At 31.0% G+C, this 23,879-nt stretch overlaps 6 protein-coding genes across 10 annotated transcripts; all 6 read left to right on the top strand.

The window, feature by feature from the left end:
• The first annotated feature begins 40 nt into the window (after positions 1 to 40).
• On the top strand, positions 41 to 1,186 carry Clp (Cleavage and polyadenylation specificity factor subunit 4). Its single transcript, XM_014234806.3, has 2 exons — positions 41 to 220; positions 272 to 1,186. Exons 1-2 carry the CDS (start codon positions 118 to 120, stop codon positions 1,045 to 1,047), a joined length of 879 nt encoding a protein of 292 aa, XP_014090281.3. The 5' UTR covers positions 41 to 117; the 3' UTR covers positions 1,048 to 1,186.
• A 217-nt stretch (positions 1,187 to 1,403) lies between these two features.
• Positions 1,404 to 4,121, top strand: Acsf3 (Acyl-CoA synthetase family member 3). Of its 4 annotated transcripts, XM_070107637.1 has the most exons (3): positions 1,404 to 1,487; positions 2,197 to 2,389; positions 2,495 to 4,121. In XM_070107637.1, exons 1-3 carry the CDS (start codon positions 1,404 to 1,406, stop codon positions 4,024 to 4,026), a joined length of 1,809 nt encoding a protein of 602 aa, XP_069963738.1. In that variant the 3' UTR covers positions 4,027 to 4,121. The 4 variants fall into 4 exon arrangements, with proteins under 4 accessions (XP_069963738.1, XP_069963739.1, XP_069963740.1 ...); XM_070107638.1 differs by lacking the exon at positions 1,404 to 1,487 and having other exon boundaries at positions 2,299 to 2,428; positions 2,499 to 4,121; XM_070107639.1 differs by lacking the exon at positions 1,404 to 1,487 and having other exon boundaries at positions 2,301 to 2,389; positions 2,499 to 4,121.
• Positions 4,122 to 5,168: 1,047 nt separating this feature from the next.
• tsr (Cofilin/actin-depolymerizing factor homolog tsr) lies at positions 5,169 to 7,062 on the top strand. The gene is made up of 4 exons (XM_014234726.3): positions 5,169 to 5,327; positions 6,391 to 6,581; positions 6,638 to 6,743; positions 6,808 to 7,062. The coding sequence occupies exons 1-4, from the start codon at positions 5,325 to 5,327 to the stop codon at positions 6,952 to 6,954; spliced, it is 447 nt and encodes a 148-aa protein (XP_014090201.1). The 5' UTR covers positions 5,169 to 5,324; the 3' UTR covers positions 6,955 to 7,062.
• A 701-nt stretch (positions 7,063 to 7,763) lies between these two features.
• On the top strand, positions 7,764 to 15,634 carry Lpt (Lost PHDs of trr). Its single transcript, XM_070107634.1, has 13 exons — positions 7,764 to 7,897; positions 8,112 to 9,026; positions 9,625 to 9,747; positions 10,427 to 10,596; positions 10,678 to 10,868; positions 10,924 to 13,004; positions 13,070 to 13,137; positions 13,244 to 13,314; positions 13,404 to 13,720; positions 14,179 to 14,381; positions 14,453 to 14,573; positions 14,636 to 14,758; positions 14,882 to 15,634. The coding sequence occupies exons 1-13, from the start codon at positions 7,837 to 7,839 to the stop codon at positions 15,382 to 15,384; spliced, it is 4,947 nt and encodes a 1,648-aa protein (XP_069963735.1). The 5' UTR covers positions 7,764 to 7,836; the 3' UTR covers positions 15,385 to 15,634.
• A 718-nt stretch (positions 15,635 to 16,352) lies between these two features.
• On the top strand, positions 16,353 to 18,068 carry Taldo (transaldolase). The gene is made up of 3 exons (XM_014234818.3): positions 16,353 to 16,538; positions 17,055 to 17,178; positions 17,233 to 18,068. The coding sequence occupies exons 1-3, from the start codon at positions 16,448 to 16,450 to the stop codon at positions 18,011 to 18,013; spliced, it is 996 nt and encodes a 331-aa protein (XP_014090293.1). The 5' UTR covers positions 16,353 to 16,447; the 3' UTR covers positions 18,014 to 18,068.
• Positions 18,069 to 18,706: 638 nt separating this feature from the next.
• On the top strand, positions 18,707 to 23,386 carry LOC106617577 (transmembrane channel-like protein 7). Of its 2 annotated transcripts, none has more exons than XM_014234874.3 (3): positions 18,707 to 18,955; positions 19,122 to 19,351; positions 21,227 to 23,386. In XM_014234874.3, the coding sequence occupies exons 1-3, from the start codon at positions 18,793 to 18,795 to the stop codon at positions 23,162 to 23,164; spliced, it is 2,331 nt and encodes a 776-aa protein (XP_014090349.3). In that variant the 5' UTR covers positions 18,707 to 18,792; the 3' UTR covers positions 23,165 to 23,386. The 2 variants fall into 2 exon arrangements, with proteins under 2 accessions (XP_014090349.3, XP_036230152.2); XM_036374259.2 differs by lacking the exon at positions 18,707 to 18,955 and adding an exon at positions 18,966 to 19,059.
• Positions 23,387 to 23,879: the final 493 nt, after the last annotated feature.

Below are 23,879 nucleotides of genomic sequence, written 5' to 3'. Positions count from 1 at the left end.
AGTCATAATATGGCAGCATTATTTCGATACAATTTTTTATTAGTTCCTAGTGGCATCTCATTCAGTAAAAGAAATGTTTACTTCGTCGCTGGCCTATCTAAATATTCAATCGCAAAAATGGAAATTTTACTCGCAAATGTTAATAACATAGATTTTAAAATTGAACGGGATTTAATTGAACAAATTGGTGCTGTTGCTTTACCATTTTTCGGAATGGACAGTAAGTATTTAAACACTAATCATAAGTGTTAACTAATTTTTTTTTTTTTAGAATCCATGGCTGCCGTTTGTCAGTTTGTGAGTACTCAAAATGGTTTGGAGTGTGAGAAAGGCTCATCCTGTCCCTTTCGACATATAAGAGGAGATAGAACTATAGTGTGCAAGCACTGGCTAAGAGGATTATGTAAAAAAGGAGATCAATGTGAATTCTTACATGAATATGATATGAAAAAAATGCCAGAATGTTACTTTTACTCTCGATTTAATGCGTGTCATAATAAGGAATGTCCCTTCCTTCATATTGATCCGGAAAGTAAAGTAAAAGATTGTCCATGGTATGATCGGGGCTTTTGTAGACACGGACCGCATTGCAGACATCGTCACGTACGTCGTGTACTTTGTAGTAATTACTTGGCAGGCTTTTGTGAAAATGGTTGGAATTGTAAATTTATGCATCCCCGCTTCGAACTGCCACCTATTTCAGATACGACAAAAGAAATTTTGCTTAAAAAGGTGCCAACTTGCCACTTTTGTGGGGAACTTGGACATAAAGCTTCGGCGTGTAAAAAAAATCCCGATGCTAACGAAAGTATTGAAAACCGTTTCAAATTTAATGGCTTCCAAAAACAAAATCAAGCGTATAGCTTTAAAGAAAACACAGAAGGTAAAAATGGAACTGAGCATGTTTCGTCAAGCAATAACTTTACAAAGGTACCAAAGCCTTTAGATGAAATCACTTGCTATAAATGTGGAAATAAAGGGCACTATGCAAATAAATGCCCTAAAGGCCACTTAGCGTTTTTATCTAATCAGAGAAGTCACAAATAAAGAAATTAGCAATGAAATAAGCAATTATTTCAATCATAGTTAGTATACAATATTTTTAACGCCAATTATGTATTGTGTGGGAAAGAATTTTTAATTTGTAAATATACGCAGTTACAGAGTTATGACCTAGTCGAATGTACTTGCATGGATGTTTTCGTACTATTCAAAATTTCATTGTTCGTACTAAAAATATAGTCGATGCATTCTCAAATAATGAAAAAGGTTAAATAAAAGTTTATGAAGACATTGCGGCTACAATTGTAAAAATATTCACATTAGAATACTTTGTATTTTTATGCCTCACCCTATAAAAACCAAAGAAGAAGGAACTCTATGAATTTTACTTCATATTTTTAATGATGCTTGCAACAAAAAGTTCTATTGCGTTTAAATATATATATTCGCGAATAGTGACAAAAAATATTTCAACAAATATAAAGGTAGGAATTTATTCGGTTTCTTGACTTTAAATTTGGCCTTCGTCATAGTTAATTTTTAAAATTAATAAATGAGGTGCATTTCTATAGCCCAATAATATGTATAATACAATTGTAAAATGATAAGTTAAAACGCACACGCACGAAAAAGTCAAATAAACCAGTTTTCCACACGCAAAGAAACTGAATACTTCCTTATTCAAACGGAAGCAAGAATCTGCATTAAACCTTTCAATTGATGCTTGGGAGTTTAAAAGTTCAAATTGCTGATTAAAAGATAGTTTGAAAAAGTTTATTAAATACCAATAAAATCAAATTAAAAATTTTGGCAGTTTGAGTTATCAATAATACTGATTTTAGTAATTTTAACAGAAATGTTGTTGAGTTTTAAACCGTGATAGTGTATTTTCCAAACTGTATATGTAATTATTCAACTCTACTATATTTGTTTTTAAATTTTGGTTAGTACAATAACTAAATACCATGATATTTTTTAAATCAACTTAAATTATGCTTAATCTAACAAACAGTTGGACCTTAACCGGACATTGTGAAAGCGTGTTTTAGTCATCTTTCAGATTTTTTTCTAAAAATGACCGTTGATCGTCTCAACATTTTTAATCGTTTGACACACAACCTTATTAGCAAAACTATTATACTGATTGCAATATGTTAAGAGCATTTTAAAATGTATTTTATTATTTTTCCTCAGATATTTGAACACCTTACAAATTTGAAAGAATATTTTAGAAAAGAAGAGCAAAATGGTGGTGCGGTGCCTATTTTCAAAAAAGTGTTGTTACATGCAGATCATATTGCTATTAAAAGTAATGATACTGAATATTCTTACCAACAACTATATTTAGGCTCAAAAAAGTTATCCGTTCAAATATCGAACATATGTGGTACGTTAATAACAGTTATATAAAATTATATAGTTATAGGTAATGTATCACCAAATTTACAACATGTTAGCAAAATATGTGTTAATCTATTGCTTTCATTCCAAGGTAGTGGAGCATCATGCAATATTGCAGTTTTTTGTGAAAATAACGCTTTGTTACCATTAACGCAATGGGGTTGTTGGATGTCTGGACAAGTTTTTGTGCCACTTCTACATAAATTTCCACTTGAAACACTAAGTTTTATTATTGGTGACTCCAAATCAAAAATAATAATTTCAGGAAAACTCTATGAAAAGATAGCTAAAAAGCTTGCTACAATGTTTGATATACCACTAATTATTATTGATTACAATTTTATACCAGAACACAGTATAAATCATCGCTTTTTGAAAAAGACTATACTTACGGTCGGCAGTAATGTTTTTATAGAAGGCACTTTAAATAACGACTTCTATTCTTGTTCGGTTGCAATGTTGGTTTATAATAACACTGCAGCCAAAAAGCCAAAAGGATGTCGAATAACACATAAAAACCTTCTCTCGCGTATTAAAGTAACATCAGAAGCGTGGGATTATAAATCAAATGACGTTTTGCTAAACTTGTTGCCGGTAGAATTCAATATTTACAGCGTACATTCTATGATGTGCTTGCTAAGTGTTGGTGGAAAAATAGATTTCTGCAATAATATCAATTACGACAAAGTATGGAATATAATACTTGGTATAAATATGCTAATAAACGATAAACCCAATATGCTGACAGCATTGCCTTCAACGTATACCAAAATCCTCAGAGTATATGCCAAAGCATTTTATAATAATCGTAGGATGGTTGAATATATTAAAAACTATTGTCAGCTTAATATTCGACTAATGATATCTGGATCAACCCCCTTACCAATGAACATTTTCTATTATTGGTATAAAGTGACAGGTCATAAACTTCTACGGTATTATGAAACACCCGAAACCGGAGCAATTTTAGGTAATCCATATATCGAAGATAAATGGCGGAAGCGGAAGCAAAACTCATTTAACATACTGTTTCCTCAAATCATGATTAGGATTGTCAATTCTAAAGATAAAACAATAATTGCATCTGCAATTGGAAATTCAGAAAAAGGAGGAGTTGATAATGCCGTACAAATTGTATCTTTCAATACCAGATTTAAAAACTTTTTAGGGGAACTTCATGTATCGGGGCAAACTATTTTTAAAGGATATCTACATCAAGAAGATACGGAAGTATATTTTGAAAACAACTTTTTTAAAACAGGAATGATTGTGGAGTTTGAAAATAATACCTTTAGGTTGCTGGGACGTGTTAACAGCACAGTTCTTAAAAGAGCTGGACGAAATATTTCAAGTGATGAAATAGAAACACTATTAAAAACCCACCCCAAAATAAAAGATGTGGCAGTTGTAGGTGTTCATCACCCACGCTGGAATGTGAGCATTTGCGCTGTATGTGTTATTAAAACAGAATCAAATCCGGATTTAGCCAATATTAAGCTATTTTGTTCTAAATGGTTGCCTCCGTATATGTGCCCTGATATTTTTAAAATAGTTCCATATATACATCGAAATTCGGACAGTAAAATTGAGAAGAATCCCTTAACAAAATTATATTACTTGTAATGTCGCCATTATATATCGCTGCAAAATTTACTTATAGTTATTATAACATGTTTCCGATTATAATAACATAAAAGTTTGAAATAACCGTCTAATAATCATTACTTTATCGATGATAATACTCTAAAGGTTGGTTGAGAATTTTTTAGAAAAGCGTCAATTAACATACATATAATTGGCATTTTACTATCGATGCAATTATTATTTTAATGCACATCGGTCATTCCCACCGATGGCACTAGTCCCTTAGGCGACAACCACACCTTCCTGCGTTTCGCTTCGATGTGAGCGTACTTATACAAAAGCATACATCGAACTTTTCAGTCAATACAAATGTCTGACAAAAAGCGAAGCAAAAGTTCTATGTCAATCAGTCATCATCTTTTTACGCTTTGCCAAGCAAACGTATATATATATATTTATAAAATTTTTTTTTTAAACCTTTGTCTGCTGAGAGAAATTACCGCACGTATGACAGAGAATTCCCTGGGATATACGAAGTCATAACAAATTTCAGACATTGAGTTGAAGGCACAAATTTTAGCACTCGATAATTAAGAAATCCTTGTTATGACCTCAGCCAAGTTGTTCGATAATTTCAGATGACGAAAAAACGAGATTGAGAAAAGATGGATAACGTGTATCTTTCTAAAATTTGACCAAACTACTCGAAACTCTTGTTTACGTGTGATCGTTATTCCTTATAGCCTTTATTTTCCTCATTTCGATTGCCAGTCCATACGTTAGCATCGTAACAAAGCAAAGGATTTCTTATGGTTGATTCACAAACAACTTTTGCCTCAAACATTTCTTTTGACAGATAAGTTCGATGCAATAAAACGAAGCAACATTTTTGGGCAAATGTCATCTTTTTGCGCTCATTGTTTGGTCACTTGATCACAACCATTAAATAATTAATATATTTCAGTATGAGATATTATTTGTGGCTATATTTGTATATTTTAAATTAAGAATCGACGAAGCAGCAACATCAGACAGTTTTGATACTTTCAAATTGCAATATTATGATAATTGGTAACAACTATTGGATTTTAGGAAATGTAGCCTCTGGGTAAGTAGCTTGAATTTATCGATTTTTAGTAATGGTAAGTGTCGCTGTGAAACGGGAGAAAATGGAATGGAAACACCCTTTTTGTGAAGAACATGGTAATCATGAATTTTGGATAACTCATGCACATATACCCATTTGGCATTCGTGTGTACATTTGTACGTTCTGAAAAAGCAGTTGGTGCAATTGGATCAAACGTTTTTCAAAGCTTTTTGCATATAACTCAAGAAAATGGTATGTCTGACTATATTATTTTTAAATAAAATATAAATATCAAAGAGAATATTATAATTGTATAACTCTGCAAAGGAATAATCATAAAGCAACCTCGTTATGGAAATTGAAATTTAATATCTTGTGTGAAAATTTTGTCGGTATATGTGCCAAAGCTTGTCTCCTCCGGTAAGGCAAAAAGCCGGAACGAGTATATCAACTAAGAGTATTTTTATTATATATATAAATATATTGTTCAATACACCATTGAATTAGAAAAATATGATCAATTTTAACTAACATCGATAAATTTCTTTAATTAATTTTTGATATAAATTTGTCAGTGAAAAGTGGTGGGGAATATAATTTATTGTAAAACGAATGTATATGCGGCAATAGTTTTGCGTTGGTATGAGTAAATGATTCATTCTGCTATACGTTGGCGATGAAAAAATAATGAGCTATATATATACTTGTATATATATATATATTTATACTAAAGTATAATTTCAAAGAGTGATCAAATACATTCTTCAGCGATGATTAAAAAAAATGGACAATCAAAATGATTTATCGCCATTTGATCAGAAAGTGCATAATTCAATTTTCCACGACCTTGGGAAGAGGTCATTTGTAACAAATTTGTTTTAAATTTGCAAATTAAAAAAACTAAATAAAAATGGGGACTTATTCTTATTAATAAGAATAATAAATAATTGGAACTGAGATGCATTGGTAGGCATGTACATATACATTTTCGTCTATTTTTATGTATAAGCCTTATTCTAATACTTAAAATTAACAATTGATAGGAGAGTATAGTACAGTTTGTTCCATTCAATGTTTGAAATATAGATAAGTTAGTAGGTATCTATACAATTAACTAAAAATATGAGAAAAATAAAGAAAGTTTCATATTCAAACCGCGTTCTTGTATATGCATTTGAAATGGTTTGTGTGCCGTTTGTATTAAACATTTGCCTAGCACTTTCACAATATATATGTTAATTTCTATACACCCACATACATATATGCATTTATAAACAATTTGAAATCTGCTATATATTATATTTATTAATTTAAGGCTTCTGGTGTAACCGTGTCAGATGTTTGTAAAACCACATACGAAGAAATTAAAAAGGATAAAAAACATCGCTATGTAATTTTTTATATACGAGACGAGAAACAAATTGATGTTGAAACAGTTGGCGACCGAAATGCTGAATACGACCAATTTCTTGAAGACATCCAAAAATGCGGTACGGGAGAATGCCGGTTAGTTGTAATTTTATTTATAACTGTTTTCATAATTTAATCGACGTGTTTTTTAGTTATGGTCTGTTTGATTTTGAATATATGCATCAATGTCAAGGAACTTCGGAAAGCTCAAAAAAGCAGAAACTTTTCCTAATGTCTTGGTGCCCGGACACCGCTAAGGTAAATATTTATTGGAGCAAAAATGAAACAAAAAACAAAAATCGGTGGAATTAAATTTTTTTAGGTTAAGAAGAAGATGTTGTACTCAAGTTCATTTGATGCGTTGAAGAAATCTTTAGTGGGTGTACAAAAATATATTCAAGCTACTGACCTTTCCGAAGCCTCTAGAGAAGCAGTCGAAGAGAAATTACGCGCCACAGATCGTCAATAAATATACTACAGTGTTCTACTTTTTTGTATTTGTAGTAGAAATAAAAAAAAAAAAAATTAAAAAAAGAAGTAAATAAAGGGCTATTTTTAAAATAGGATTTCATCTTAACATGTTTACCATCTAGTCAGTAACATATGTATTTATAGAATATAATAGGTAAGTACAATACTGTTTTGAAAATTTGTACAAAACTTTTTAGTTCGTTAATAATATATTTAAAAGAAAAACTAGCTGCTTCTAGTAACTAATTTCAATAATGTATAAAAAATCTATTAATATCATGTATGTTTAGTCATATCCAACCTACGTCCAGCCAACAAATATGTGTACTCAAAATGCTTATAAAAAGGGAAATGATTAAGCAAGAAACACACATACGAACTCAAAACTGAACTCACGCCTTATATGGTAAAGGCGTCGTTTTTTGGAAATATTACTTGTAGTATACACTATGAGATTTTTTAAATAAGCTATTTGAAATAGGAATGTGTTGTGTAGGAAAGGAACAATTGAAATGTGTTTACATAGATAATACAGTTACACGAATAGTACTCATCCTAGAAAGAGTTCATATAACTTTGGGTTTGCACTACTAACTTCTGTTCCAGCCACTTTGTCCAAAATAAAATATATACCTTGTAGTATTGCAAATTTTTTTATTTTTATTTATTTAGCTTTCCGCCGTAAAAGAAAATATTAAATTAGCCAAGTTTTGTGTAATTAATTTGCTTTCGCTCACAAATATAAACCTAAAATATTTCCATTTCTGTATTGTTCTTTTTCCAAAATGTTCCTCTTCAAAAGTGATTAAATACACTTACATCGGTGTTACTAACATAACAAATAAAGTTGGGCTAATGGTAAATAATTAAACAAAGTATAATGGACCTAGATCTAGTATGTGAAGAAACTGATTTGGATTCATTGCAACCATTCCCTCCTGGTAAGCAGGATAAGAAAATATAAACCCACTATCTTTATTATTGTTGTTACCATCCTATTACTAAACATATTTTTAAGAAAGATAAATAAAAAATAAAGTACATACATAGGTATGTATAGTTAATAAATTTTTGTCAAAAAGTGTTTATTTGCTGGCATCAATTAATTGAATCTCTCATTCTGCAAGTTTTTAAACAGTCCAATTTGTTTTACAGGTGCTCTTTCTACTCCAAATTCGAACAGATCATCTCCAGCCAATGGCAATGACGAAGCCACTTTTCAAACACAATTATTTTTACAAGCATCTTCTGATAATGGAGACACATTTTCGGCGCTTATGGCAGGAATGGAAAATAAATCAAATAATTCGAAACGAGGTCCCGGGAGGCCTAGGAAAGATTTGCCTCAACAAAAGGGCAATGTGAAGCGAAAAAACTTAGGGGATCATGTCCAATGTAGTGATCGTACTAATCTTTCTATCGCGCCATTGTCGTCATCTGAAAGTTCTAATACTGGATATCCTGAAGATAAAACAATAACAAATATGGATGAAATTTCAACTATTGAATATCCTGGAAAAATATGTTGTTTATGTAATCTTGATGAAAAAAGTGCATTGGGGCAAGGAGACTTTTTACGATGGGAGGTGGATCCGGATAACTGCGAAAAGGCTATTCAATTCTACATGGAAACTAATTCTAAAATCGATGAAACCTTAAGGCATACCACTATAGACCAAGTTTCATTCCGTCGACAAAAAAGTAATTGCAGAGGAAAAATATTTCAAAATAATTGTATCAACGAACTAGACAAAATAGGACATTCGGAAAAGATGTCTCTTAATACAATTTTAGATGGTTCTTATCTATATTTGCATCGCATGTGTCTTATGTGGTCACAAGGCGTATATGGAAAAACGAATGAAATTAAGTCGAACATAGAGTTCATAATTGCCAAAAGTCTCTCGCAAAAATGCTCTTTTTGTGGACAGTATGGAGCAAGTATCACATGTAAAATGAGTTGTACAAAAGTGTTTCATTTGCCGTGCGCTGCAGCATCAGCTAGCTTTCAAATCATGGATAATTTTATGGTTTTTTGCTTGGATCACATTGAACAAGTAATGGTTATATGTAAGTATTTAATGAAAATTGAAATCTTTGCTGCATAAAAATTAATAAATTTAAACAATTAAACAAAATAAAAATTAAAACATATAATATTTAAATAAGAGTATTTTTTATAAAAAATTATTGTATGTTATTTTTTATAAAGTGAAAGTCATTATAATTACTTACTAAAATGAATACCCAATCTTAGATGAAACAAAAATGTAGTGATTTAATACTACACGTGTTTCCACGACAGTCGGGTCTACGTAACCGGAACGGACCTGGATTTATTCCGGCAAGGACTGTCAACTCGGCAGAATTCTGCCGCTACAACAACAACAACATTAAATACTACAGACTTATATCTATCTCTTTTATCGTTACATATCGTTGTTACAGTTGATTGTATTATGTACTTTTGAAAACTCACCGGTCTAGTACATTTTTATCAATTTATATTTTCATTAATTTATTTAAACTTAAATCAGATTCTATATTATTCCCAGGCACTTCTATTAAAACCTGTTCTCATTAAAATTTTAATGTAAACTTTCAATGTTTCTACAATATATACCAACAACAAAAAATATGAAATGTGAATTCAATCTTATATTAACAGGCCCAGATGCTAATATCACGTGCCAAAACTGCTCCTCCATGGATAATATGGCAAAAATGATTATGTGCGCCACTTGTGGTGAACATTTTCATACCAATTGTGTTGGTCTAATAAATACTCCAGGTGAGGCTTTATATATATATGTATATACACACATTTGATATTTAAATAAGTTAGAGTAAATCGTAATCGAAAAGTCGGAAATAGCGTAATTATGCAATTAAAACCCCTGATAATAAATTTTAAAATATATTAGGGTGGATCCAAAAAAAAATTTTTTTTTGCTTAGTCTGAGGGTAAAATCTGTAGATTAAAAAAAAATAAAATTTTTGGACAAAAAAATTTTTTTTTAACATCGAGTGGCTGCTTACTAAGTTTTAAAGTAAATTTCGAGTTTAAATTTTTTTTAGGCAACATAAAAATTACCGATGTGACGGGTTTTGACTCAAAATTTATTTTGACGCTTAAGGAAAGCATGTTGTTTAAGACTTTTTTTAAACTCCAATAATGACCACAAAAAATATTTTTAAGTTGATAACTTTTAATTGGCCAGAAAGAGGACTCTCCACAGCTTCTAGAACACTTAATAAAAATTTTTTACGAAATAAAAATTTTAACTCGAAAATTTACTTTAAACCTCTAGATGTTAAAAAAATTTTTTTTTTGTCCAAAAATTTCCTTTTTTTATAATCTACAAATTTTACCCTCAGGATAAGCAAATTTTTTTTATTGCTCCATCCTAATATATATGTATGTGCACAAAGGTCGTTTAAGAATTAATATGTTGATCTTGGATCTTTAGAAACTCGAGCGGGTTGGAATTGCCCCAATTGCCGTAAATGTCAGATATGTAGAGAGAGTGACGGTTCCGAAGGACGTTTCATTAAATGTGAACAGTGCCAACGATTATACCATAATACCTGTTTACGACCCACGATTTCATCTTTGCCAAAATATGGCTGGAAGTGCAATGTAAGTATGAGTTTTATATAGATATGAAAAATGTGTTCACAAGTAAAATTCAACAAAAATGTTATAATTATGAACTTTAAGCGTTGCCGGGTTTGTACTGACTGTGGTTCAAGAACTCCTGGGGGTGGAACCTCATCTCGATGGCACTGTCATTACACAATTTGTGATTCGTGTTACCAGCAACGTAATAAAGGATTTTCTTGTCCTATCTGTCACAAAGCTTATAGAGCTTCCGCCCACAAGGAAATGGTTAAATGCAATTTTTGTCATAGGTAAATAAATTCACGAATTTACGTTGAATGATTTAATGTTTTTCATGATTAATAGGTTTGTACATAGCACATGTGACGAAGATGCCGACTTGATTACTTATCATAAAAAGAAAGAAAATAATCCTGATTATGATTATATATGCCCTCAATGTAAGTTATTGCCAATGAGCGAGAAGATTATAACAAATCAATGTAATTCAAATCGCTCCGGAGAAGGAATTACATTGCCTCAAGGAATAGATGACAATTTTATTAAGGAAATGGACATAGAAAATTTTCAAAATAATTGTGGAGGTGATTTTATTTTAACAGAATCTCATTCATCCAAAATATTCAGAAAAAAAATATTATATCGCGGTCGAGGTGGGAAATTAATGGGGCAAAAGAGTAATATTTTGACACATCTCGGGCGAAAACGTAATTCTGTACGCGGTAAAGGACGACATCTTTTATTAAATAATATCAATTTAACTTCAAATGGTGAAAGATTATTAACCTCGAATAAATCCTCAGAAGATTGCCTGTCTATGGAAAGGAAAATATTACTGTGTTCTGCAAAGGACAAATTTCTTTTGTCGCAAGATTTGTGTGTAATGTGTGGATCTGCTGGAATTGAAAAGGAAAGCAGTCTTATTGCTTGTGCACAATGTGGTCAATGTTATCATCCTTATTGTGTTAACACAAAAATATCGAACGTGATTTTAGAAAGGGGTTGGAGGTGTCTTGATTGTACTGTATGCGAGAGCTGTGGTCAAAGGAACGATGAGGCGAGACTAATCCTTTGTGACGAATGCGACTTATCATATCATATATACTGTGTGAGTCCTCCCTTAGAAACAGTTCCGCATGGAAATTGGAAATGTAAGTGGTGTGCTGCTTGCCAAAAATGTGGTCGATTTTCTCCCGGAGTAAGCCAACAAAGCCGTAATACATTCACTAATGGTATTATGGAATGTGGTCAATGTTCAAGCCAAGAAATGTGTTCATTTTGCGGTCAACGATATAATGATGGTGAGCTTATTATCCAGTGTAAAAATTGTGAACGTTGGTTACATTGTCGCTGTGATTCTATAAATACTGAAGAGGAAGCCCAAATATGTGATAATATAGAATATCATTGCATTCTATGTCGGCCCAAGGACAAATCGTTTGCTCAATTTTTATCTTCAAAAACATCAAAAATTATTAAAACAATACCATTAAGCACTGACACTATAATCTCATCAAATAACGACACAGAAACTACATTTTGGGTAGATGGTGTTAGTATGAGCGAAAGAGGTGCTAATATGATTAAAGCATTGTCGACAGACATAAAGAAAAAACGTAAAGTGCGTACTCCCAATGATTCACAAAATAAAGAGTCTGGAATATTAGCAGCTATAGAGTCCGTTGTTGCTGGATCAAATAACAATGTTCCGATAGAAGACAACATTGACACAGACTCATTAAAAAAGAGGGACACAGATCATTACAAGGACGGAATGGTTTGGACAGGTGCCGATAACAATCCACCTGAAGGATTTTCGATTTCTACGAATGATGATGGAATCGCAATATTACGGAAAAAACGTCAACGGAATTTACAAAAAATTGGTATTGGTGGATTCAGTGTGCGGAATCGTGCTATTAAAAAAGACGAAGCATCAAACAATTCTAATAATTGTAGCTATACCGATTCAGAAAAAAGAAAGAAAGCCGTTCGAAAAAAAGTTAAAAGTCGGTTGAGTGAATCTTATCCAGTGTACTTGCAAGAGGCATTTTTTGGTAAATCATTACTTGAAATGAAAACTAAAAGCCAGTTACCGGTTGAAGATTCTGACATATCCGACGAACAAATGGAGCTAATTGATGCTCTATTTTCTGAAGAATCGCCTGCTTCAATGAGCAAAAGTGTTCCAACATTACCTGCAAATACTAATGAAGAACAAAACAACGCGATTTCCACATTAACTTCAAATATCAAAATAAAATGTAAAGATGTGGATGAAAGCGTAACAATTGGAAATGGAATTGAAGCTTTGAATGCCGCTAATACAATTTCAATGCATGAAATTTCCAACAGCGGCATAATAACATCGTCAAAATTTGTGGAATCAAAAAAAGCTAACTCAAAAGTCGATGAAGTCAAGCCAGGTAAATAATTTTTAATTTACTTGAGTTTACCATTATTACAATAGATTTCAAAATATAATTAACAGCAATATTCTTTACGGATTTATCTAATGAATCAGGTAGATCGACCTCCACTTCTAATGTTAAAGGCCAAGTGAGTATGTTATTATATATTTGAATTATTTTCCAGATTCGTTACTAAATTTATTTTTATATATTATGTTTGGTTTTTACTCATCTTATTTTTTAATTTTGTTAAGGTGATTTCTACTCCCGATGACCTCGCAATGAAACTAATATATTCAGAAACTCAACGAGGTATTGATTTCAGGTAATTATACATAAACATTTTAAAATAAAAAATGCCTTTTTTGAAAATATCTGTTTACGTACATATGTTGTTTTGTTTGTTCGTTTTAGATCGATGGCGGTCTCAAAGCAAACGGAGGAGACTAATTTACTGGTTAATAATTTAAACGAAAATGAAGCAAATGTGCCTTTTATTTCGCAATCTCCTAAACAAATTCTGGAACAACCACCCCAAATTCAAATATTGCCGATACATGTGCCACTGCAGAATACAACATGTGTAGTTGAAAGTCCTGCTTCTGAAAATTCGATAATTCCTCATAACCAATTTGCTCAACAATTGCAAAATTCACAACTTAAAACTACTCCGCCACAACTTGATTCGGCTGGGACACAAAAAACAGCTGAAAAGATGAGACGAGATGAAGGTATGTATTTTCTTGACTTCAAATATACAAGACTTATGTTAGTATCCGTTGACCAAGAATGGCATTTCGTCCCCATTTGTAATTTTTGTATTACACTTTTTTCCCTTAAACATTTCGATAACTGCTTATTAAACTTTATAGAAAATATTTATTAAAATTTGACATGTCATTACATTTTCTTATTGCCCATCCGCAAACTACAAATGCTGGATATAAAACAAATGCCACTTTTTTAACAAAGCTTTATAAAATAGGTAAAATACAAAACACCAAGAGCAAGCCCAAGTCCAGTTATCTTAGGAGAAATTATGAATAGTGTAAACTAATTTCGAGCGGTGTATACATTCACTTTTTGCGCTAAGATGCGCTATTTCTCTTAAATGAAATAGATATATCTTTACTTTTACATTTATTTTACGAGTTTAGTTGGACTTTAGAAATGTTATCCTATATTTTAGATTTGGGGAAAACAGCAACAATATCGGCTGTACTTTATGCTAATACTCAGCATCCTGAGCTAAAACAGATGTATCCAAACTGGAACGATCGGTGTAAACAGATTCTAAAAAGATGGCGATCTCTTTCTAATGAGAAAAAAGCTCCATTTCTTCAGCAAGCAAAAGATAACAGATCGGCTCATAGAATACGGCGATCACAGCAGGTATCAACATTTTATACACACTTTTATAATATTTTCAGTGAATATTCTGAATTTATAAACTTGTTGATTAGGACCAGGAAAGAATATGTTTTAATCAAAAGTCCTTAAAAGAGCAAGAACAAGAACGTATATGGAAACAACATCAAGCAAAAGCTAAGGAATCGCAAAACAGTGTCAATTATAATAACAGAGGTTTGTTGTTGAAAAATTGATGGTTTACAATTCAAGTTTACAATAATATATTTTTGTTTTAGGGTATTCATTTGATTTAAATGGAACATATGAAATGTGTCCAATAGACAAGCGAGAAATAATATACAATGGAGACTCCTTGCATAAAAGGACGCAGCCACAACTGGTTTCAAAAGAAAAACACGGTAATTAAGTCATGTGATATATTTGTAATTCGGTATTTTTATATTTTTATTTATCCCACTTCATGATTTTTTAATTACTTAATTCATTTTTTCGTATGATTGTTTTCATTTTCTTGTAAATAGATAAACAGTCTGAAAACAAACACCTAAGAACATTGCTTTTAAAGGAACAACAACTAAGAGCTGCAACAACAGATCCTTGGATTTCCAACACAGCACCCCACAATTCTCCTAACAGTTTGTATCAACGCTCTTTATCAAGTGATTTGATGCCTACCTCAAATGAAAGCAAAAATATTTCGGTTGATGAGTCAAAAACTATTAAACCGTTTGAAGCTGTTCAATTGGAACAACCTAGTTGTATTGAAAATAAGCAAGTTTTTAAAAACCGTAAAGATATAAAATCAACAGAAAGTGGAGAGCCTGAGCTTGAAAAACTGGACTCTGATGAAAATGGGGCTTTTGGAGATATTTTGGGTGGTTTGGGAGATGGAAATGACGATGATCTCTTAAAATCTTTAACGGCAGAAATTGGAGATGATTTTAATATACTAGAATACGCGGATCCCGCTTTAGACGAATTGGCTTCAAACCCAAACTTATTAAACAAATTAGATTTTGAATAATTACCTTGCTATAAACATTATTTGGTATTGTGCTGTTTACTATTTATTATCGACCTAACACATTCTGGGTTGTGTCAAGTTGTTTGTGTGATTGCTGATTTAATATCTAGACAGTAGACACATTGCATTATAAGATCAGTAATACATTATTCACTCTTGTTCTAAGCGAAATAGCTAATATTCGTCAAATTATCCGCTAAAAATATTTATTAGTGAAATTTATCAATAAAAGCCAATAGTTGTTACTGGATTTTATTTAGTAGTCAGTAAACCTTTATTGGGAATAAAGATTAAACTTAATTGTAACTAGATATTACCTGATTACTGCGTTTTTTCAGTAATTATTAAAATTTTAATGGCAATGAAATTGCGTTTTAATTTCTGTAAAAACTTCTTTTGCTTGTTATACAAAGTGTCCATATGTGCTTTCTAACTCTTAATCTACAAAATATTACAAAATTAATTGCTTTAAAAAACTAAGAAGAAGAAGTTTTTGAATGGTTAAAGAAATTCTTTCTTTCTAATTACAACTTACATTTTACATTTTTCGGCTTAGCATTTTATATATTTGTGAGATAATGTGATTTTTTTTAAACCGGCAACGACAATGTATATTTATTGTCACGCGCGTAGTCTCTAATACTCTTCTAATATGATTCGGAATTGGATCGAGTAATTTTCCAGCTCAGTGATCATTTTTTTAAATAAAGATATGTGATATAAAACTTTCTAATAAATTAGTAATTTATTTGAATTCTTGTCCTAATCGCAATATATTGAAATCATATTTTGTAACAGTCATAAAATTCCATTCAAATTATAGACAAATACAATATTTTTTTTAATATATAATTAAGTTGACAGTCAAGGCTTAATTTGCGTAAAACACTTCTAATGCCTTAACAATAAATAAGGTTTCGACAAACGTGGCATCGCTGGTGATAACTTCTTTGCTTGGTTATATTTCCATTGCGGCATTTCCGCTCTGAACGAGTGAACGTAGAGAACAGTTTCTAGTTTGTCATTAACAAGCGGAGTTTCAAAGTCTTAGTTTGTATTCAAAATGGAAGGAATAACGAAGAAACAAAAATTGTCTACTCTAGATCAGTTGAAGGAAATCACTGTTGTTGTAGCTGATACAGGAGATTTCGAAGGTAATTACTGTACTTTCTTTTTACAGCAACAATATGTAGTGGTTTATGTAGCTTATCAGTACAAACTCTAAAGTTAAAGCAAAGTCAGCTGAATGTCAAGTGAATGGCAAGCAGGTTTAACAATTGTCATCGTATCAGAAGGTTAATGATGACAGCTCCATTGCACTAGTTTTATCCATAACTTAAAAAAATATTTACCTACATATGTATGTACCAATATATTCTAGATGCTAAATGTCATTGCTTTTGAGAACAAATACTATATATTTGAACTAAATGAGGTTAGAATAGTCAAGGTCTCGGATTTGTCCTAAGTTTTTGTTCGTTTTTTATAGTGTACTTTTTGATATTATGGTATATATTAGAATGTTTGACATTGCCCTTCGAGGTGAAATCTTATGTTTAATAATACATCTATAAGTTATTGCAAATTTAGTAGCCGATGTATCTATTAAACTAACTAACACCATATAACTAGAAGAATGACGGTCTAACTATACTTATTATATTTTTTAGCTATGAAATTGTATAAACCTACTGATGCCACTACAAATCCATCGTTATTGTTGTCTGCGGCTAAAATGGATCAATACGACCATATACTAAAGGAAGCTATTAAATATGGATCCAAAGTTGGAAAGTAAATATAAATTAAATTTTTTTTATAATACATTAAAATTTAATTTTTTTTCAGCACAGTAAATGAAAAGGTTCAGGAAGCAATTGATTACTTAGGCGTGCTGTTCGGTTGCGAAATTTTAAAAATTATACCAGGAAGAGTTTCAACTGAAATCGATGCTCGTTTATCATTTGATACAAAAAAAAGCATCGCAAAGGCATTGAAGTTAATACAATTATACGAACATATGGGAATTCAAAAAGACCGAGTTCTTATAAAAATTGCATCTACATGGGAAGGCATACAAGCAGCAAAAATTTTAGAAGAAAAGCATAACATTCATTGCAATTTAACTCTACTGTTTTCTTTTGCTCAAGCTGTGGCATGCGCTGATGCTGGAGTTACTCTTATATCACCTTTTGTTGGGCGTATTTTAGATTGGTATGTTGCTAATACCCATACTAAAAGCTTTGAACCGGAGAAGGACCCAGGAGTCATATCGGTTACCCAAATCTACAATTACTATAAAAAATATGATTATAAAACAGTTGTTATGGGTGCATCCTTTAGAAACATTGGAGAAATTAAAGCATTAGCTGGTTGTGACTATTTAACAATCAGCCCTGCTTTGTTGAAAGATCTTGAGGATGATGATGAGCCTATTAACGAGCAGTTATCAATAAAGAGGGCCAAATCTACGGATATTGAAAAAATTAATATTGATGAAGCAACATTCCGTTGGTTGCTTAATGAAGATGCTATGGCAACAGAAAAGCTTTCTGAAGGTATAAGAAAGTTTGCTCAAGATTCTAAAAAACTTGAAGACATGATAAAAAAATATATAAATAGTGCGTAAACATTAACATACAAATGTACATAAATTAATAAAAATATATACATGTTTTGGAAAATTACTCGGATTATTTATACAGATAAAAAAAATGGAATAAACATTTTTTTCAAATTGTTTTTGTAATATCATGCTGTTAGGGTTGCTAAAGTTGTTCACTAAGGACAAAATGTTACGAACATTTACCTACATATGTATACACTTTAATTTTTCTTTTAATCTTCTAGGTTTTGAAATTGTATACTATGTATAACATGTACATTTTGTTAATATATGTATGTATAAAATAAACAATTAGTAAATTTTTTGACTTCATCCAGTTTTAATGTTTTTGTGTTAAATTGATAACACGAGCAGACAATTAACATACATACATACATATGTATCATCAACATTTGCTTGAGTTTTTAAATGTAAATATTTCTAGGAATATATAAAAGTCAAAGGCGAATTCATTCAAGGTGACAATAGAGAATGTTAATAAACATTTGCGCCTTCTCTGTTTATTAACATTCTCTGGTTATAATTTACATACTCTGTTATTATGTTGATCTCATCAACATTCTCTGGCTTCACAACCAAATGAGTGTGCCCCAACAATGGCAAAAAATGTAAATGAAAATGGTTGCAGTCGAAATGTCTGGTAACATGCGAAGCTTTAAGGGAATAAAAATACACACAAAAATGATGATAATACAGCATTTTCAATTTATACGGCAACGCCGACAATAATAAATACAAACAATTTTTTTTTATAATTGTGGTTATTAATTAGTGTTTTGATAATGTCTGACGTTTCTAAAAATAAGCAAAAAACTAAAAAAACTAACGGTTGGGAAGAAGCAGGATGCGAGTTTTATCAGGAGAATTATTGTGCAGATTGGGATGGCTTCGCCAAAAATCCTATAGCAATAACTACTTTACTACCGTCAAAACAAAACAGGCTAGGTTAGAATGGACTTTTTTGTATTACTATGTATAACTTATCGGCCCAAAATTATTTTAATTTCTATACATAAATAGAAAGAATCAAATAATTTTAATATAATCATGTATATACATACAAATATACCTAATAATTATAACCATTATTATATTTTTTGCGCTCGTGTAGGCACTTCAAAGCGGAATTACACCCAGCTGGATCGAAAACAGAAAATTTGCTGGCAACAGTTTCCTTCAACTACACAAAGAAATTATCAACAAAATGATGGGCAATTTTCTTTGCTCCCTGACTTATCCCAAGTCATTAATGACGAGGAACATATATGGGAAGAGATGTTTCAAATTAAACAATTACCATTAGCAATGCACCAAAAAAAGGAATTTAAATTGGATTTGCAGGTAAGCAAAATATTAGGTAAAATGCGTCTTATTTCAAATACTAGAATTTATCAGTACCACAGATTTGCTACAGAAGAAAACTGCTAAATGAAAGAATTTTATATTATTAGATTCTTTTCTATATATCCTGGTACATGTTTTTTTTTAATATATAACTTATTATTTTTTATATGTATGTATATTACTAAAAGATCCGAAAGAAAATGAGCGTAAGAAAAATAAATAATTTTTAAAATATACATTATTCTGCGCAATGCTTCGAGGGAATATTAGTATTTTTCGCAATACTAACATTATTTCTATATTGTTTTATGTCGTTCGCCAACCATTTGGCAAAGTTACTTTATATGAAGTGTTTTGACTTTTAACATAGTGCAATCTGCTTAATCCAGCGGATAAATTAACTTACAACATCATTTGTTAGAATTATACGAATAACCCTATGTCATATAATAAACTAATAATTTGCAATAAAAAAATGTTTTGACTATAAATTCAGATATAAACTTTCTTTTAAGTTGGATCAAACCACCCAGTGTGCTTAATTTTATTTAAATCGGTTCAGTAGTTTAGGAGTTTATCCCAGACAAACAATGTGACACGTAATATATATATATATATATATATATGTACATTTTTGTTAGTATATCTTTATTTATTTAATCTGCTTGTTTAAAGCCTAACAATAGTTTTGGTGATACGTTACTCTTTATAAGGCTGGTAAATCTTTCTTTTTTATGCGGGTTTGATTACAGAACTGTAGCAAAGCATTAGCTAATGGATTTCGATATCTACGGAGTTTAAGTTCATAGTTGTTTCTGCTGTCCTCGACTTCTTTCTTTATCATAGAAATACAAAGATCTTTGTGAATGTGTTCATTACGAATATACCATGGTGAACTCGTAATACCTCTACGGATTTTTACTGGAACCTCTGTAATATATATATATATATATATGTAGATAATATAGCATTTTAATTTTGCCTAACACTTTCTGTTGATCAGGCAATTTAGGCAAGTTTAGCAATTGCCTAGGGAGCAATAATTTTAGGGCGAAATTTTGGCTAGTTGTCTTTACATACTTTATTTATTTGTTCATTTATTTTATTTAACTAAAATGTTAAATAATTTTCAAAATTGCTTTATTTATTTGATATGTATATAATATACAAAAATCATAGTTTCATATTTTCGAATGAAATGCAAAAATATATATTACTACCTTTTTTCTGTACTACTAATTATAATCTTTTTAAATAATTATGTTAAACCTTCAAAATATAAGTGCTTTTTTTAAAATAAAATTACCTAAATAATTTTCAAAAATTATAAATTTGTTAAATTTTGTTGTTAACGCAAAATAAGCTTAGAACGGCGGAATCTTTGGTATTTGCCTAGGGCAGTAAATAGACTCGGGTCGGTCCTGCTGTTGATTCTTTTGAAATTGGCTTCCCTTTTCTGATGGCCATTCTAGAGAAAGTTTAACTAGTGACGACGTTTGCAAATCCAATGATATCGGTGCCAACGGCAGACGCCGGATGTTGGTCGCTGCTTGTATTATTTTCACCAACATTAAATAAAATAATAAAATAAAATACAGTGTAGGTTTCTCTAGGTATCTGACGATTTAATTAGACCCTAACGACTCACAGAGTCTTCAGGACTTTACAGTATCTGCATAAATAAGAATTTCAATTTTTCTTTGAACTGGCAGTACATTTTCATTTACTTCAATTCACTTACCTAACAAAATACCTTCTGCGTTACGCAAATGCTATGTAATACGAATTACTAAATATCATTTTATAAAACACGCATTAGAATTTGAAGCTGCATGCTACTTTTACTTTAAAAAAAATTTTGTTTCATTCTAGAATGCAACCAAACTACGTCTGCAAGGATTTAACCAACTTAAATGGAAACATCGCAAAGCTTGGCAAAAAATTGCTTTAGAGTGGACCAAATTTAGTACTATTATTAAATTGTGGCAGTCATCTTTGAAGGATATCGAGGGACATTTTGGTAGTGGTGTAGCTGCATACTTTATATTTTTACGATGGCTTTTTTATCTTAACTGTGTTACATTCCTATTAATAATTATATTTGTAATAATTCCAAATATTATGGCATATGAGAAATATGACAAATGTAAGCTACCACAAAACTTAAATCGGTCAAATAATTGTCTTACACAAGATATTGATCAAAAACCTTATATGGATTTAAAGAGCGGTGGATCGTTTAATCTTCTTGATATAGTACAAGGAACTGGAGCACTGGAAATATCACTGATGTTTTATGGAGGATATTCCAATAAATCAGTTGGAATTGCGTTTAAAGACACCCTTAACTCCACTTATAATGAAAAGCAACATTCATTCTATTACGACCTATCTTCTGCTTATATATTCGCTGTGCTTGGTTACTTTACAACTACTTTAATTTTCATCGTAAAAGCATCTGCCCGTGAGTTTAAAGATCGCCTTATTAATGGCCGATGGCAGTTTTACCAGTATTGCAACCTTGCTTTTGGTGGTTGGGACTTTTGCATTCATAATGAGAAATCAAGTGTTATTAAGCATAAAGCAGTCTTTAATGAATTCAAAAGCTCAATTCATTCTAAACGTATTGAAACTGAAAGAAATAACCGCTCGAATGACTATATGTTAAAACTTATTATGATACGAATTATTATTAACATTTCTGTTATTATTACATTAATTCTCTCAGCATATGTAATATTTTTACTCTTTAATATGAGCTTGATGCAAGGTCATGGTAAATTTCTTAATATTAATTATGGAGAAGTGAATTCATATGATACTGTTAATGCTGAGGGGGCGCTTTCGATACAACTTCTTGAGCTATTCTTTGATTTCGCACCATATATTTGCATTGTTTTTTTAAATCTTTTACTGCCAGCTTTTTTTAAATATTTGTGTTCTTTTGAAAAGTATTCTCCCTTGTTTGTGATAAAAATCAGCTTAATCCGCATGATATTTTTAAGATTAGCTTCTTTATTTATTTTACTAAGCCGGTTCTATTATATTGTAATACCAAACTCGGATACTCTTGTTACGAAATCTGTTCCATATAAATGTTGGGAAACATTTGTAGGCCAGCAATTCTACAAGCTTGTTTTAACAGATTTCTTTAGTCATTTGTTTGTAACTTTTTGCTTCAACCTTCCCCGTGCTATATTAGCAATATATTTTAATAACAATTTCGTAAAATTTACTTGTGAGCAAGAGTTTGAACTTTCCAAGCATGCTTTGGATATTGTATATTTGCAAACAATTTGCTGGATAGGAAGTTTTTATATGCCTTTTTTGCCGGCCTTAATTATAGGAATTATGTTTCTAATGTTTTACATAAAAAAGTTTCAATGTCTCATAAATTCGAAACCAACTAAAATATTATATGGAACTTCGCGCTCTAATTCACTATTTATGTCTGTCCTCTTGATATCATTCATTGTTTCCGTAATTGTATTAACTTATGCCTTTGCTGAAGTATCACCATCTACGTCATGTGGTCCTTTTAAAGAACTAAAAACGGTATGGGATGCGCCATTGTCGACTTTCATGAGGATGCCAATATTTGTCAAAGATTTTGTATTTTTCTTCGGAACACCTGGATTTGTTATACCTTGTTTTTTTATTCTAATCTTATTACTTTATTATTTTTACGCCGTATCGGATGCCAACAAAAATATGGTCGAGGTGTTGAAAAATCAGTTAGTATTAGAAGGACATGATAAAAAATTTCTATTAACCCGACTCTTATTGACTCATCAAGATACGCAAGAATAAATTATTATAGAAATTCTTTTCAAACACATACAAAATATATACTCATAAAAGTATAAGAACCGTATAGGTATATTATAGAGAAATATGTGCTTTATGTTAATCAACACTAATGCCGAATGTATTTTGAAAAATTGTCTACCGTCAAAAACAACACGATACTCAATAATTACCAAAAAGCAACCAATGGTTATAAATAAAAAACCGATAACGAACCAAAATAAATTTATGTTTTTTGAATTATTTTTACTTGTAACATTGTCTTGTATATAAAGATGTTAGCGCATTTTATTACTATCTGAAAATTACTAGTTGAAACTGAAATGAACCACTGGTCCTCATCGCTAACTACTATACAACGGTGGTAGCATCAAAGTTTGGTCTTCCAATTTGCAGTCTTACAAAGCGTTTTTAGCAGTAATGAATAAAGCAGCAAATGAAACCGGTATGATGCAACTGGGGTGTGCCTTAGACCGCTATTATTTTCAAATTTAATTACTTAAGAAATTTTTCATAAAATAAATATCGCTGTTATTGTATGTACCACATATCTATGTATATTTCTTTCTTTTTTACTGTTTTTTTTTGTGGTGGTTTGAACACTTCGAATTGCCTAAAAGAACATGCATTCATTATCAGAAGCAGGTCTCCAGGAGCGCACCAATATGCTAGAGTTCACTATGGTCGATTTTAAATGTTCGCGTATGGTTTTTCAATC

This window comes from Bactrocera oleae, chromosome 4 (genome assembly GCF_042242935.1).
Source record: "Bactrocera oleae isolate idBacOlea1 chromosome 4, idBacOlea1, whole genome shotgun sequence".
In the NCBI taxonomy this organism is placed as follows: domain Eukaryota; kingdom Metazoa; phylum Arthropoda; class Insecta; order Diptera; family Tephritidae; genus Bactrocera; species Bactrocera oleae.
Note: the sequence above shows the minus strand (reverse complement) of the source record. Positions and strands in the feature narration are given on the sequence as shown.

Excerpts from the sequence above, each read along its gene's own strand:
- Clp (XM_014234806.3), top strand. The coding sequence starts at position 118 with ATGGAAATTTTACTCGCAAATGTTAATAACATAGATTTTAAAATTGAA. Across the intron at positions 221-271 it reads ACCATTTTTCGGAATGGACA|AATCCATGGCTGCCGTTTGT; the intron begins GTAAGTATTTAA and ends TTTTTTTTTTAG.
- Acsf3 (XM_070107637.1), top strand. The coding sequence starts at position 1,404 with ATGATGCTTGCAACAAAAAGTTCTATTGCGTTTAAATATATATATTCG. Across the intron at positions 1,488-2,196 it reads ATATTTCAACAAATATAAAG|ATATTTGAACACCTTACAAA; the intron begins GTAGGAATTTAT and ends ATTTTTCCTCAG. Across the intron at positions 2,390-2,494 it reads TCAAATATCGAACATATGTG|GTAGTGGAGCATCATGCAAT; the intron begins GTACGTTAATAA and ends TTTCATTCCAAG.
- tsr (XM_014234726.3), top strand. Across the intron at positions 6,582-6,637 it reads TGCGGTACGGGAGAATGCCG|TTATGGTCTGTTTGATTTTG; the intron begins GTTAGTTGTAAT and ends CGTGTTTTTTAG. Across the intron at positions 6,744-6,807 it reads GGTGCCCGGACACCGCTAAG|GTTAAGAAGAAGATGTTGTA; the intron begins GTAAATATTTAT and ends AAATTTTTTTAG.
- Lpt (XM_070107634.1), top strand. The coding sequence starts at position 7,837 with ATGGACCTAGATCTAGTATGTGAAGAAACTGATTTGGATTCATTGCAA. Across the intron at positions 9,027-9,624 it reads TGAACAAGTAATGGTTATAT|GCCCAGATGCTAATATCACG; the intron begins GTAAGTATTTAA and ends TTATATTAACAG. Across the intron at positions 10,597-10,677 it reads AATATGGCTGGAAGTGCAAT|CGTTGCCGGGTTTGTACTGA; the intron begins GTAAGTATGAGT and ends ATGAACTTTAAG.
- Taldo (XM_014234818.3), top strand. The coding sequence starts at position 16,448 with ATGGAAGGAATAACGAAGAAACAAAAATTGTCTACTCTAGATCAGTTG. Across the intron at positions 16,539-17,054 it reads TGATACAGGAGATTTCGAAG|CTATGAAATTGTATAAACCT; the intron begins GTAATTACTGTA and ends TATATTTTTTAG. Across the intron at positions 17,179-17,232 it reads TATGGATCCAAAGTTGGAAA|CACAGTAAATGAAAAGGTTC; the intron begins GTAAATATAAAT and ends ATTTTTTTTCAG.
- LOC106617577 (XM_014234874.3), top strand. The coding sequence starts at position 18,793 with ATGTCTGACGTTTCTAAAAATAAGCAAAAAACTAAAAAAACTAACGGT. Across the intron at positions 18,956-19,121 it reads GTCAAAACAAAACAGGCTAG|GCACTTCAAAGCGGAATTAC; the intron begins GTTAGAATGGAC and ends GCGCTCGTGTAG. Across the intron at positions 19,352-21,226 it reads AATTTAAATTGGATTTGCAG|AATGCAACCAAACTACGTCT; the intron begins GTAAGCAAAATA and ends GTTTCATTCTAG.